This window comes from Lichenostomus cassidix, chromosome 14 (assembly GCF_008360975.1).
Source record: "Lichenostomus cassidix isolate B80296 chromosome 14, HeHo_3.0, whole genome shotgun sequence".
Taxonomy (NCBI): Eukaryota; Metazoa; Chordata; class Aves; order Passeriformes; family Meliphagidae; genus Lichenostomus; species Lichenostomus cassidix.
This window is the reverse complement of record NC_139495.1, coordinates 10,993,050-11,008,244: the sequence shown is the minus strand read 5'-3', so window position 1 is coordinate 11,008,244 and position 15,195 is coordinate 10,993,050. Positions and strand designations below refer to the sequence as shown.

At 44.8% G+C, this 15,195-nt stretch overlaps 1 protein-coding gene across 2 annotated transcripts; it reads left to right on the top strand.

Annotated features, from left to right (window-relative positions):
* The first annotated feature begins 709 nt into the window (after window positions 1–709).
* LITAFD (LITAF domain containing) lies at window positions 710–11,823 on the top strand. 2 transcript variants are annotated; one of them, XM_085074886.1, is made up of 5 exons: window positions 713–878; window positions 7,161–7,270; window positions 9,330–9,395; window positions 10,515–10,674; window positions 11,138–11,823. In XM_085074886.1, exons 2-5 carry the CDS (start codon window positions 7,174–7,176, stop codon window positions 11,244–11,246), a joined length of 432 nt encoding a protein of 143 aa, XP_084931012.1. In that variant the 5' UTR covers window positions 713–878; window positions 7,161–7,173; the 3' UTR covers window positions 11,247–11,823. The 2 variants fall into 2 exon arrangements, with proteins under 2 accessions (XP_084931013.1, XP_084931012.1); XM_085074887.1 differs by lacking the exon at window positions 9,330–9,395 and having other exon boundaries at window positions 710–878.
* Window positions 11,824–15,195: the final 3,372 nt, after the last annotated feature.

Genomic DNA, 15,195 nt, shown 5'->3' with positions numbered 1-15,195 from the left:
GAGGGTCACATGGCCAACAGTCATACTTGGAGGTGCCAAACGTGTGGCAACTCAGGGAGGTGGTTTTGTCTCTGTTTCTCACCTTTCAAATATATTTTAATTGGCAATAAATTCACTCAGTTTTCCCCAAGTCAGGTCTGGTTTGCCTGGGATGGTAATTGTTAAGTGATCTCCCTGACTCCATCTCACCTGAAGAGCACTTCCATCTTCTTTTCACTGTTGAGCAGCAGATAAGAGCACCTGGGTGGGCATCTGGCAGCCCAGCACAAAGCTGAAATTTCACAGAAAGTCCCATTTAGCCACAGACCTGGTTACCAAGAAGATCCCAGCTAAAATATCACTGGTTACCAGCCTGCACAGAGGTCTTTGCTTAGCTAAGCACACTTAATACATCAGAAAGTTAAGGTGATCGCTGATCTCAGTAATAAAATATCAGAGCCCCTGATACAACTGTACTTGGGGCTTTTCATCATTCTGCTCTCGTACAGAAGCACAGTGAGTGAGGTTATACACTTTTCTCTCCACTGCCCTCAAGTTATTCCTGTGCTGCTTCTCATTGTCTTCGTCAGCTTTCAGCTTAGCACAAAGGAAAACTTCTGGGATATCAGGGAAAAAAACACACCAAGGAAAACAACCTCTGGTACAAGCCTGTCACACAGCATTCCTTCTGTGACAGAGCAGGTGTGAGCAGTGGGCTGGACTGTGGCAAAGTGGGGTAATTACACTCCGAGCAGCAGGTGACTGGGATGTGGCACTGGGGCAGAGCAGAGCCATGTCCCTGCTGAGCTCCTGCCCCACACTCAGCCGGGGCACAGGCATGGATGAAGGCAGCAGCTCCTGAAGCTTTTTCCTCCCCACACCTGCCAGAGAGACATAAGGTAAGAGCTTTCTGATTGCCTGGGATCAGCCCTGGGTTACTCCTCGGGAAGCAGAGAAGGGAGGTGACAAGGGAGGTGACAAGGACTAAGGCAGGCAGTGAGCTCAGGGAATGTGGCAGTTGTGGCTCTCTGTTGTCAGTGTTAACTTTTCATGATTAAATTGCCAAGCTCTCAAAATCTGCAAGCCTCTCTCCTGCCTGTTCCTAGAATCTGGAGGCAAAGGTTTTTCTCAGGGTATTTTCTCTTTCTCCTAGAACAGAGCAGAGGTGGAAGAGAGGAAAAGGAGCTTTCTGGGAAGGTGGAGATGAGAACAGTGATGAGCATGGAAATTCAAATGAATGCATCGTAGGAAAGGGCTTAGCTCACACATAAAAGCAGGGCACACACCTGCTGGCTTCAAATGAATGTTTATTCATAATAACTTTGTCAGAGTTGCTAAACCAGCTCCAGATGCTGTAGAACACATTACTTGAGCTGCTCTAGCAGCTTTCCATTGAAGGACAAGTTATGGACATTATTTTTAAAAGGGTATAAATGAAATGCTGGCTACCCAGGATTCAATGCTATGGGTGAGGGGATGATAATCTATTAAGAAATTAAATTAAAAGTTGGCAAACATCAAATTCTAAAGTAAAGATGAAAACAGCTGGAACAACAGCTGGAAACAACTGTGTAAGGCTGCCCTCAATCTTGAAAGCTAAAAGGGAACATGAAAGACAAAAATGTGTCCCTAGAGAACAAGGGCTGAATCTAAACTTGGCATTTCCTATCTTCTGTTTGCTCAGGTTTTCAGGCATAACCAAATGTCACCATGGTACAGGAGAACAAGTGCAGTGTCTCCCCAAAACAGCACTTCTGTCCACAACAGAGCCAGCAAAACCAAGACTAATTAATTGCTAAACGTCACTGTGGCAGAACAGGAACTGAGCCCATTTTTTCCCCCAGTCCAGGTTAATGCACAAACCACTGGACAATACACGCCTTGAGTGGTTATTACTCTATTTTTGGAATGGTAATTAGGGAGGGACAAGTTCTAATGCAATCCCAGGGCTCAGCTGTGCTCACCCTTCGGAGTGAGTGTCCTTTAAATGAGAATAAAGTTGGTCATCTCAAGGGAACGAGGGATTAGACTTCACACAGTAAATTAAGGAACGAGGTTTAAGAGATAAACCTGGTTTGCATCAAAGGTTAGCACAGAAAGCAGTGATGGATCTTATTCAGTATTTTAATTAATAACCTTGGCAGAAATATAGGAGTGGCTAATAAAATGTATGACTTGAGAAACAAATTATGTGAGCAGAAAATCTATTACACAGAATAAGAAAAGACAGAGACCTGCTGTGACAGTATTTGTATGCATTATAAAGCTACAAAGCAGTGCACTTAGAAAACTCCCCGAAATTTCAGCTGCAAGCTGGGAGTTCATTAGTACAGAATGGCATTGGAGGAGCAAGACCTGCTGCTGCTTAATGACAACTTAAATACAAACCACCAGCATGAGGTGGCTCTCTAAAAGGGAATAAGTGCTCCTGGATTGTTCTGCAGACAGCATTTCCATTAAATCCGAGATGGCATTCTTACCATTCCATGGGCTGGGGACAGACATCAGTGACCATTCAGGGACAAGAAGGATGGATTCACTGCACAGAAATGAAAAGGAGACTCAAAGCCTCACTCAGCCCTGAGAAGGAAAGGCTGCAAAGGGACAGGAATGTTCTCTGAGGGGAGAAGGTTTCTCTGTAAAAGCATAATGCTGGCACAATAACACACAGCAAGAAAATACTATTAGTAATTCTAGACCAGAAGGTTTGGGAAAGTTTACAGTGCTTTGGATTGCTCTAAGGTGAAAGCAAGAACAGCAGTAAATATGTTGAATTATAGACCAGGGCTCCCTTCATGAAGGAAGAAGCTGGCAGAAACACCTGATGTGGGACAGGACTGGAAAATCCAGGCAGTCTCTGCCCATCCAGCAGCCTTGTGAGCACAAGTGTTGGGTAGAGAGAAAATGCAGTCAGGAGACAAGAAAAGGGAACCAGGTGGAGAGTTTGCAACAAGAAATCTGGTATACATTCAGTCAATCCCCCACAGCTACATCCTCTCCATTTGGAGGGGCTGGTAGCCTGATTCAGCCTCAAAAGCCAGAATAACTGTGATATTTAAAAATTAATTTCATTAGTAAAGAGTGGGGAATTGGCAGAGCATTCTTCATCTCCATGAAAAGGTTGTCTGCTTCAGATATAATGAATAATTTTTAAAGTCCAACTTCTCATTTGCTGCCAGCAGTCCTCTCTTTTAGCTTCTATTTAAGAATGAGAATAGGCAAATACCTGAATGCTGCTCCCCAATTATATTTGTCTGTACTGGAGCTGGAACTATTCCTTCTTGAACATCTGAAAACCCTCAGCACATTGTGAACGTTACCCTGAATGACCAACTCGGGACTAAAGGGAAAAGATCTCTCCACTGAGGAATTCACTGTTTCATTGCTAGCCAAAAACTGGAATTAACAGCCCTATTCAGGTGAAAGAGGGACTCGATATTGTTCAAGCCCCAGATGCAATTGCATGCCAGCAAAGACATTTTATGGCCTCTCTTTAAAATATCAGAAATTTAATTTGCCTCATAAATACAGCTGGAAGGGCTAAATGCCCAGGAAAACATTAAACTAGTGATGACAGGAGAACCAGAACACATTGCAGCAAGCTGAAAGCCTTTGGGCCAGAATCCTACAGGTCACAGGAGAAAACTGCTGTACCTCCGTGTGTCCATGAAATGTGGAGATCTTTTACTATCATTTCTAATGTTAATCTTCCAACATACCACACTTTTGAATGTATTCCCCTGTCTTCTTCAAACACCTGAATCACTCAAAGTTTCCTCCCAAATTCCATTTGTCTGTCTCTCAACACAAGCTCACTGAATGGTAAACCCCACACTGACATCAGCTGAAGCTGGAATGGAGATTAAACATTTCTTATAAAGTCACTGCTTGCTGAGATGCTATCCTTGGGACCCAGGTGTGAATCTGGAAGAACAATTAGTTTGAACTTTGATTTTCAAACGAAACCCTTTTGCAAGCACAGATGGCAGTGCCTGTGCCTCTGCAGGCACTCTTTGAATGAATCCCACCCATGGGATGGTTTAGCCAACAGGGACATTCTGGAGGGACGTGCAGAGGTGTCCGTGAGAGCTGCAGAGTGGGAATTTCACAGTTCATCAGCTTGGCTTGCCTGCTCTTCTCACCCAAACACAAGAGCCTGGAGCAAATCAGAGGAAGATGATGGAAACTGCCTGCCTGTTCTTCCCTGGAATCTCTCCTTCCTGGAACGGAAAGGCTTTGCCATTTGCAGCTTCCTTTCACTGAATTTTGACCCTTTGTGCATATGCCTCAGGGGGTGATTTACTTCTTTTTTTAAACACTGATTTCCACAGGTCTTAAAGTCAATTTTATTTTCCAGTGCATACCCATATGTGGAAGAGACTAAAACTTGAGAGAAGACAGGGAATGGCTGTGGTGTCCCTGGGACAATGCAGTTCTGCCTGCAAATGAAGCAGTTTGAGTCAATCTGCTTAGACAAACCCAGGCTCCCCTCCCGGAGAGCTCCTGGGGCTGCTGTGCCCGTGCTGAGCTCTGTGTGCTCAGGGTGGCTGCAGAGAAAGCAATTGGCATCACCTCCTGAGCTATCAAGTGTGACCCTCCTGCATTTACTGTAGGGAAGTTTATAGGGCATTTCCCTGCTCTTGGGGAGCTGCTGCCTGATATTCCTCCTTATGACTTTTTCCTACAGGGCTGCTAACACTGTTCTCTCCCCTATCTTCCTCTCTACCATCTGAAAAGGAGGGAAATCTCTAGCGTTAATCTATGGCAACAACACCCACAGGTTTGGGAGTCACAGCCCTAAAGGGCTCTCAGGCATCTTACACATGGTTGGAACCAAGAACCGAGAGTAACCACTGCAATGCCAAATCAAAGGGTCCAGTGAGCTGCATAAAGCACCTTAGAAAATGCCTTTGATGCCCCTCTGGAGTGGCAGCATTCAGCCTCGGAGGGTTCCCAAGCCCCTGGTGCTTTCTCCCACCCAGGTTAAAGAGGCTCCTGCAGAGGCTGAGCCCACCCAGCCCTGGGGCAGCGCCCAGAGCTGCTGCAGCACGGAAAGAGAGCAAATCAGGGTTCATCAGCAGCCTACAGCCCCCAGCTCCTGTAGATCAGACACAACCCCGCGGGACTCCCACACTGTCCCGGCTCTGCTGCTGATTCACTTTTGCACCTCGTGTCCTCCACATTCACCTGCGATGCTCTCCTGACACCTGGCTGGGTGGAGCAGGGATCAGGCAGTGTGAGCTCGCACTCAGCACTCAGCCTGACGAGTTCTCACCGTGTTGACCATCATCATCATCATCCCCTCCTACCCCGTGCCTCTTGCAGGAGCCTGCCTGGCCTGACAGGCACTGCAGGGAATTCCAAAGCCTTTTCCTCTTTTTCCTGTTTCTCGGCGAGATGGATTCTGCAGAAGTGTCACCCGAACTGACACCACCCAGTATTTAGCGTGTGGTGTTTCAGTACCGAGATAGGAATAAGACAAAAACTCGGAGACTCCCTGTAATTTTGCCCACTAATCCCTGTCCCAGCTCTTGGTCAACACTGGCTCATGTAACATTATCTCTCATCCCACTGCTGAACCCGCAGTCACTACTGACACTGTCTTTTTTCTCCCTTGGCTCTCACAGCTTCATCTTCTCCAAGTCTCCTTGACTCTCAGCTTTTCTTTTTTTCTCTCTGTGGGGTTCTCACGAAGCTTCAGCAATGGGCTATTAACACCTCTGACATTCCCAACCACCAGTTTTAGCTACTGCATAACAATTATACTGAGATGCACCTTTCTCCATCTGTCGTCTCCAATCGATGTATTTGCAATTTCCTTCAGCATCTTTGGCCTTAACATGGCCAATGCTGTATTTCCGATTTTTTTTCTCCACACCCTCCTACCTATTCCCTTTATTACTCATTCTCCTACCATTTTCCATATCACCTGCCATTCATCCAGATTTGTGACTACTACTTCTTCCCTGCTGATATTTTCAAATTCCTTCCCTTTTTTTCCTCCCTGAGGGGTTGATGCTTTATCTCAGCACTACTGACCTCCCTCTTTTGCCCTCCCCACACCCAGTGCCCTCCAGCACTGTTGGACACAGACCTGTTGGCATCACCCTGCTTTGTCCAGCAACTCCTCTCCTCTTTGCTTTGCCCTCACACACTCGGGCAGTTGTTCCCACGCAGCAAATGTCACATTTCTGTTCGCACAGCCCCAGGAAAAGCCCACAATTCGCACCACCAGAGTGGGTGAGATGAGCACATCCCTGACCCGAGCCAGGGCTGGCACCTGCACAGGGCACAGGACATTCAGCAGGGATGCCAGGAGCTCTGGGGAGGTTCCTCAGCAGCCACTACACCTAGGCCAGGCTCTTTTAGCAGCTCCTCACAAACATCCGTGCTCCGTTTTATCCCCAAACTGTCCTTCCTTGCTGTGCTTTTCTTCTGCAAAGGACTCCGCCAGTAAATGCTAGCAGGAAATCAACCAGTTAATACAGGTTACAGGGGCAGCTAGGAATAATTAACACCTTTCCGTTTGCAGCAATAAAAAGCACACATATCCATCGTGTCCTCCTCCTCCCACCCACCTGTAATGCGAGGATCAGCTGCTGCTAACACCTGGAAAACACACATTTTGTGGCCTGATGTTGCTCAGAGCCCCAGGCAGCGCAGTCATCCCTAATGAGGATGTTTCCCAACAAAAGCCTGTCACCTACCGATGAGACAATAGTTTCACAGCACAGAACCGGTCACGATAACAATGGTGATAAGGTTGCACAAGAACCCGAAGAAAGACACATCAGAATTGCCGCTGATTGCACTGACTTAATCACACGGGAAGGTTTTCCACAGCTACTCCAAAGTGTGCTCTTCCCCTCCTTGATTACCCTGACAGTTCATAGGAAAAAAATGAGATCACTTTTCTGTAAAGGTAACCCTTTCAGTCAGGAGTTTACACATCTTGAATAGTGTTTTCTGGGCGAGCATTCCTAACTTCTCAGCACAAAGAAATGCGTTAAAATGGTATTTTCTGCTCTCCACCTTCCTCCTCGAGAAGTGTGACAGGGACTGAGTGCATTTCAGCCTATAAAAAAGCCAGAGTGGGAGAACTGGGCAATACAGGAGCACTGGGAGATGCAGGGCATGGAGAGCCTGGCTCGGGAGATTTCATTCGGCCCTCGTTTCGGCAGGGCAGCCGCAGAGATGTCCGGGGAGAAGGCACGCGTGGAGGTGCCCATGGTGATGTACGAGCCGCACTACCGGCAGCAGCCCTCGGCGCCGGAGCTCTGCAGCCAGGACGGTGAGTGCCATGGGCCAGAGCACCCCAGGGGCTCCTTGAGCGAACAGGGCTGGTTTCCAGCCCAAAACCGAGCTCATTGGGAGTCCAGCTTTGCCAGGGCGGGATGGGTTTAGAAAGCATTTCTTTATTAATTATAATTCATTCTTTTTGTTAATATTTTATATTCTGTGCCAGAATATAAATCCAGGGGTGGGGTAGGATCTCCTAATAGAAACATCACTGAAATGCAGTAAATATTTTTGTTGGTTTAGTTAATAATTTTTCAAGCAGCACACGCTTTATTGCAGCTACAGTATCTACAGTAATTTCGTATTCCCAATGGAGCAATTCGTATTTTTGTATTTTGCCAATCTAATGCTCAGCCAGCAAACTCTGTACGTGGATTATGTCCTGCTCAAATTGCCATCTAGTTTTCCAGAGGAATGGCCAGAGCTGCCCTCCCTGGGCGATTCTGCAGCCAGCCCCTGCAGGGATGAACAAGCCCTCCCCAGGGCTGAGGTGATGACAATTCAGCTCAAAGGCTACAGGGAGCCAAGAGCTGCTCCTCTGGCTTGGCTTTTCCCTCTGGAGCCTGGCACTGCCCTCACACCTACACAGGAATCTCACAGCACTCCTTGTCTTCAGTGGTTGTACCTTTGTCACCTTCCTGCTCCTGAGGAAATTGCCATTTGCTGGACAGGACTGGAGAAAGAGCCGAGTGGGAGATCAGATGGTGACTAATGAGGCTGATGTGTCAGTCGTGGGCCTCCAAACCTGACTCATTTGCACAGCATTTTACTCTGATCAGCTCTCTGTAAATATTTTTTGTCTTCAAAGAGCTCCCTGGCCTCAAAAATCACTTGTGAGCTGCTGAGCCAAGGGACAGCACTGCACACATCCAGCACGGAGCTGCAGCCTCTTGTCCATGTGCAGCAGCAGATCCTTCACTAAAACACATTCAGCTAACTCACTTGTGCTGAGCACCTTCCTTTTCTAGATCAGAAGGCAATTCTTTGACTTTTCATCTTTTTTACGATTTTTCCCTACAAATAACACCTCCAAAAAAACAAACAAACAAAAACAAACAAACAAACAAAAAAAACCAACAAACAAACAAAAAAAAACCCCAAAAAATCAAACTGAAAACTCCTCAAAACCAAAAACTAAACACCAGCCCACCACCACCAAACCCAAACGCCATTGCAAATCTCTACCACTTCTGGTAAGTCATTCAAGAAAATATTGCTAAGATTTTCTCCACCTTTGCCACTGTATTCTGTCTCACTCTGGAAAATTCCAGTTTTAATTCCATTTTGTATCCTTGTGGGCTCATTCCCTGGTCGGGGGTTGAGGATTTCTCCAACACTGTCCAGGCTTGACCAACCAAGATTTCTCACAGGAACTGTCCTCCTGTCCCAGACCACTCCTGTAGTTTGGCACCTCATCCATGCTAGCTGCCTGTAAAGCATTTTACTTGGATTTATTTAGAATGTGTTAATGATTTTTTTTTTTTAATACTGTCATTTATTTCACCTCGGGTAGGCTGATTGCATTCTTAATTTGAAAGATAAGTAAAAGACCTGAATAAGCTTGAGGTGTCTTAGTCACCAGTTTCTCTTCTCCCAAAACAAATGGAAAAAGATATTTAACTTTTTTTCCTAGAACAAAGAGTATGATGAAATAATTTGGTTGAAAACTGAGGGCCGGTAAAGTTTAAACTGAAAAAAAGGCTCTGAATACTCAAGGTAGTTATCACTGAATTTAGAGTACTGTGGATCTTTTACCCTTAAATTGAGTATCATGCCAGTGTTCTGCTGGAATAGATGCACTTGCTGCCTTTGTGCTGAAAAAATGCTTTGGTTTCTCAGCTTATGTTATACAGACAGTGAGACCAGCCAGTCACTGTAGGCTCTTTTGGCTTTAAAACCCCATGAATTAGTTCAGTAGATGTTTCTCCCTGCGCTGGATTTCGCACTCCCTGCAAGGCACCTCCTGTGCAGCTTCTTGTCACACTCCAGGGGCTTTTGGGAAGCAGCAGCTGTTTGCACTTTCACACTTTGCCCTGTTTTTCCTTGCACAGGGGGTTATGAATATCCTTCTCCCCCACCTTACTCCTACCGAGAAACCACCACCATCGAGCAGCCAGGTAAGCCCAGAGCACTGCACTCCTGACAGCATTCTGCTAACAGCAAAACGGGGTCAGTCTTAAAATCAACAGAGAGCATGGGGATTTCCTGACCCAATCACCATGAGCTGGAAAATTTCCACAGAAATCTCAGAAGATAAACTAAGAGACTCAGACTTGGTTTTCCAGCATTAGGCAATCTGCACAAGTACCCATTAAAAAAAAAACCATAAAAAAACCCAACACCAACAAACCAAGCAAATCAGCCAGAAGCCAGGGCTTTCAGAACAAGTAATTTTAAGCACAATGTTCCTGTTCTAGTCACCTTCATGGAAGTGGAGAAGCTCAAAGGAGATGCTGAGGAAAGGCTTCAAAAAACAGTCAATAACATCTTGTAAAGGAGGAAACGAAACATAAAACATTTTTAAATATCCCTAAAACCAGAAGGCATTTGAACTCAGAGATGCTATATCCTATCTATCCAACAGATACCTTCCCACTCCTCAAGTTTTGCCTCAGGCTGCAGTGTGAAATTGTACCCTAAACTTGTTTTAGGATCCTTAAAATTGTATTTTTTTACTGAAAACACTTCTGAAAAAATATCCTTCATGTGCCTACAAAGGGTATGACAGTCAAGCCTAGACTGAAAAGATATGAGCTAGAGACTAACTGGGGACAGCAGTAGCTGATTGATGATATTTATGTGTTAGAGCAACTGCTTTGATGAATTTCTTGAAACTACTGAAAAGTTGATCCAGAAAGTTCCTCTATATCCTTCAAGTCTTTTCAGGGAGAACATGCATTTTCATATAATTTTAAATATCATGAGGTAAGTTCTCAATGCCAGAGTACATCCACCAGTGGGTGGTGGGGACTGCCTGACTATGGGGATCATCCCACAGACAATTGCCTGTGTATATCCCTATCTGAGGAAATCCTGGCTGGCTGTAGATGCAACGTTTAGGGATACACAGAACAACCAGCACAGTGGTTCTCAGCAATACATCTGAAATCACCGATAATAACATGGGTGCCATGTTAGGTCACCTTAAGGACTCACATTCTCCCACTTAAAGCTTTGTAATGTGTAAAATATTTCCTGTGCTAACTTGGCTGCTTCTCTTCTCCTCTTGAACTCAGTTTATTTGGTGTCCCAACCTCCCATCATTGTCGCAGGGATCTTCTCCAGCAAACCAACATCCACCATCTGCCCTTCGTGCCGCCAGCACATCACCACCCAGGTCACCTACAGACTGGGCAAGCTGTCCTACCTCCTGTGCACCAGCCTGTGCATGGTTGGGTAAGTCTGCATGGGCACCTTGCAGCTTCAGCATAGCAGGTTAAAAATGAGTAATTAAAAATCAAAGTGCTAGCTAGTGCTTATACAGACAGTTTGCCCTTCTTCACTTGGTAAGATGCCATCCTGTCCTTTCTAGATACACTCATAATGGCTACAGGGGATGCAAACTTGCTAAATTTAACCCAGTATGTTTCACTTTCCCTAAGACAAGCAGAAATTAGACAACGTTGTCTATTTCCCAACTGTAATTTAGAATCAGGCTCAGAAACAGACTCATGCATAAGATGTCAGCAGAGAAGAAGATTAATTTTTTGGAAGACACTTTAAACATTAATAGACTTGGGAAAGAAGTGGTTTCACACAGTGAAAAGGCAGACAGAATAAGGCAGGGGAAATACAAATGTGGCCAGCAGAAAGGCAAGCAGTAACCATCCTGTGTTCCATCTCTCCCCTTTGGCTGCAGGTGCTGCTTCGGCTGCTGCTTTGTACCTCTCTTTGTGAAGGTCTTCAAGGATGCAGATCATTACTGCCCATGCTGCCAATTTCACATTTATAGATACAAAAGACTATAGAGACGAAGTTTATGCGACCAGATGATGTAAAGCCTCCTTTTCCTAACCGCCTAAGATTCTGCACATAAAACCACTGCTAGGAAACCCACAGGAGTGTGCTTAGGTTTTGCAGATCCCTTGCTGGTGAAGCCACCTGGAAAACTGCAGTTTACCACCACATGCTTGGACTGGCTTTAAAACAAAAAACACTTCAAGACTAATCTGCAATGTCACTCATTTTATCTCTATTTGATTCGCTGCCCTGTGCTGTGAAGTTTCCAGCTGGTGAGTACTTCAGCTCCTCTCAAATCTCCCACCCAGCTGGGACACAGACTCCTCTGGACCTTTCAGCCTACTAACCAAGGTTTGGACATGAATGTTTTAAAGAAGCTCTCACCTTCTCTGCACTGGAACTGACTGGTCAGGATTTCATTTCTCTCTGCTCTTCCTCCTGCGGGACCTACCTTTGCAGGGCTGTGGGTGGTACAGTGTGGCTGATTGATTATTTATTAACCAAATGCTAAGTTATGAGACTGTCTTTACTCTGTTATAGATAGGTAAGAAAATAAACCTGTTACTGTTCACAATGCTGGCAAAACATCTGCTGTCTGTTGCTTCCATGACCCCTTGCACCCAGAGCACAGATGTAGGTCACTGGGACACCCCCTGACATTAACAAGCTACAATCCCAAAGGCAAACACATGAACAAGAAAAAGCAGCTAACACAGCTTGAAAAAAATCACCATGACCACAACACAAGGCCTTTATTTTACCTCTCAGCCTCCTCACTGCAGTGCATCATCATCCAAACCAGGACTTTATTTCAACATTTTTAACATCATGAATACATAAGGCACTGACCAGCAGCCCTGTGATCCTAAGCCACCTATAACAGTCTGCAGCACTAACTGTCCCTACTGAGCTGGTCCCACATGCTAGTTAAGCTAGGCAAAGCATATGCTCTGCTTTTCACTTCAAGTACAGAACTGCAGCCTTTAGACTACAGAAAGTCTAGTCTTCAGACTGTGAGATGTGAAAAAACATGATCAATGTAAGTAAAAACTGTGAAACAACCATTTTCCTGGCCTTACATGAAACCCAGAGCCAACACTCCCCAGCCTCCTCAACAGCCAGGTCATTCCCTGAGCAGTTGCCCTGGCTTTCACTCCATGCCAGGGTCAGTGACCATCCCTCCTCTGGTCATCCAAAGTACTGTGACCTCATGGAATACAAAACCACAAGGATTACAGGCAGCCATGCAGATGGCAGCACAACAGGTTTTACCAATTCACACATTTTTAAAGATGTCGAGATTTTTCTCCATTTTGAAATCTGGCTGTGAAACCACAAGCTTTGCTGTTAATTAGTGGTAAATAACCACACCAAGTCAGTAACATTTACCAGGAAAAGTACAAAACCCAAACCCACATGAATACACACAGAGTGAAGAAATTATATCTATATATGACTTTGGAGGCACAGAAAGTATTTAACAGAAGTAGCTAGGCCATTTTTACACCACTATTTACAGGGACAGCAGTTTACACAAACATTTAATAAAAAAATAAAGGCTTCTGGCCATAGAAAATTTCATTTCCTTCTGTGCTTGATACACAGATAACTTCAGCATCCATTGGGACAGAAATCAAGTTGAACACAGATTTGAAGCCAGGTTAGGACATATCACATGTGAGCATTTCCCCCTTTTTCTGACCCTAAAGACCAGGCAGGTTTAACAGCCAACAATAAATGACATCTGCTGCTCACACACCAAACTGACACTCTCAGTCTCAATATCCAAATGTTTCAGAAAAAACAAAGGCTCAAAACATGGAAGCTGACATACAAGTCAGCAGTTACCCTCTGGCCAGCACACCTTACACTATTAATGTCACTCCTGACACAATCTGGCTGAATTTTGCAAACTTCACCTACTTGATCAAACCAAAATCTTCCTGAGTTCTGTGCAACCCCCAAGCTGTAACTCCCCATCCTCACCACAATGAAGGGCCAAGACACCAATGCAGCGTTTCCCCCAGGCTATTTTATTTACACTATGTACAGTTCCTACAGAAAACGATTTCTCACAGAGGCTATCAACCAGCAACCCCCCGGCGTGGCTCTGATGTGGGCGCTGCCACCTGCAGCCAGCGCACCGCGGCTGGGCGGCTCTGAGCTCCGGGGGCACCGGGCAGGTCTGAGCTCCAGGGGTGCCGGGGTGAGGCCGGGCAGGATGCCAGGAGGCTGGGCAGGATGCTGGCACGGAGCTCCGGAGGGCAGCAGCTGAGGTAGATCCAGGATGCGGGAGGCACTCGCTCTGCTCTGCTCGTCCTGCGGCAGCAAGGCTGTGCTCGGGGTCGTGCTTGGGGTCGCTGCAGCTGGCTGGCACTCTCTAGGCAGCAACTATGTCACTGGTGTGATCTGCTCAGATTTCACAGAATGCTTTGGACTCCTTAAGGATAAAAGGCACTATGTAAATCTACAGGAACAATGCTCGCTATTTCTGTAGGGAGAACTCAGATGGGCTGTTAATAACATGTTGCTCTGATGCTGTGTACCATGAAATTACATCCTTATTGCTTAACACTTATATTACCATTACCTTAATTTAATGCATTCAGTGTCTATTACCCAGATAATTCCAAAATCTGAATAAAGAAATGGAAAGCATGACAATCTTGAAGACTGTATTCTTGTAAATTTTTTAAAATTAACTAAACAAACATACTGCACCTGAGAAACCCTCCTGTCTTCCTCTTCTCTTCATAGGTATGTTTCCACATTTCAATAACAAGATACTTGTGCTCCAAAAAAATGTTTTTTTCAGAAAATCCTTCAGCCATTGAAAACTGCATATGGAATGTCTCAAAGTATGGACTTCACCAAACTACTGTGGGAATAGCACAAATGCTGAAGCACATAATATCTAGTCATCTAAAAATCAAAAGGCACCCAAAATCTACTTTGTTAGCTGCTTTTTCTTCTGAAATGGGAAGGATTGTGTTTCTTAATATAGTCCCTAAAAGCTGCCAACATCCCATAAATTAATGTGAAAACTTAGTGACATTCAGATACAAGCTCAATTTTGTATTTGTCTAAACACTAAATACAATTAGGGCTCACTGCTGCTGACCAGAGCCTCTGATTTCACAGAAACAGTTTGGAAACAAATCCTAACATTTACTGAAAGCCTGCAGAGACAATCCAAGGAGCAGTAAAAACACCACAGGGATGGTGCAGTTCTCACCAGTGTGATGGAAATGCAAACCAAAGGAAAGCTTTCTCCACTTAAGGCATGCCAGTTAAGCACTTCCCTCCATCGCTAACCTACACACTCAGACAGCAAAACAAAAAAGTAAACCACTAGTTTGGCTTGAATGGAAATAAGACACAGTTAAAAGCACTGCAAGATACAAACAAAAAAGAAAATCAAATATACCTAGAACTTGCACTTTCTGTTTTGGTTATGCATACAGGGAACACATTACGGGAGGGAATTTATTACTCTATGAAGAGACCTTACCTTTAGAGACTCCAGATTTCACTTTACACCATTTATAATATTAGACTTGAGAATCTGGACCACAAAATTTTGTACAGGCAGACAGAGTCCAGTCTACCACAAAGACTCTACTACAAGCTTTACAAACAAACTAGTAAAATAATTTTTCCATTTGTCTTTTTTGTACATTGCTCCTTCCTGGAAAACCTTTTATTTGTGAAGTTCAAATGTGACTAGTTAGGAGGTAAAAAACCCAAACCCCAAAAAAACCTCCAAGCCCCAAAACTATTAAACAGAAAACCCCACAAAGTTTCCCCAAAACAACCAACAAGGATTATACAATTGTCAACACTTAAGGAAAAAAACCACACCTTTAGCAAAATCTCATGAATGAAAACGTTTCCCAAAACTCTATTTCCAAGGAGAGGAGAAATCTTCTTCAATGTCCATGTCATCACTCATCGAAA

Bases quoted from the DNA above. Each gene is read 5' to 3' on its own strand.
- LITAFD (XM_085074886.1), top strand. From the start codon at position 7,174: ATGTCCGGGGAGAAGGCACGCGTGGAGGTGCCCATGGTGATGTACGAG. The intron at 7,271-9,329 runs GTGAGTGCCATG...TTCCTTGCACAG, and splicing joins GGAGCTCTGCAGCCAGGACG to GGGGTTATGAATATCCTTCT. The intron at 10,675-11,137 runs GTAAGTCTGCAT...CTTTGGCTGCAG, and splicing joins ACCAGCCTGTGCATGGTTGG to GTGCTGCTTCGGCTGCTGCT.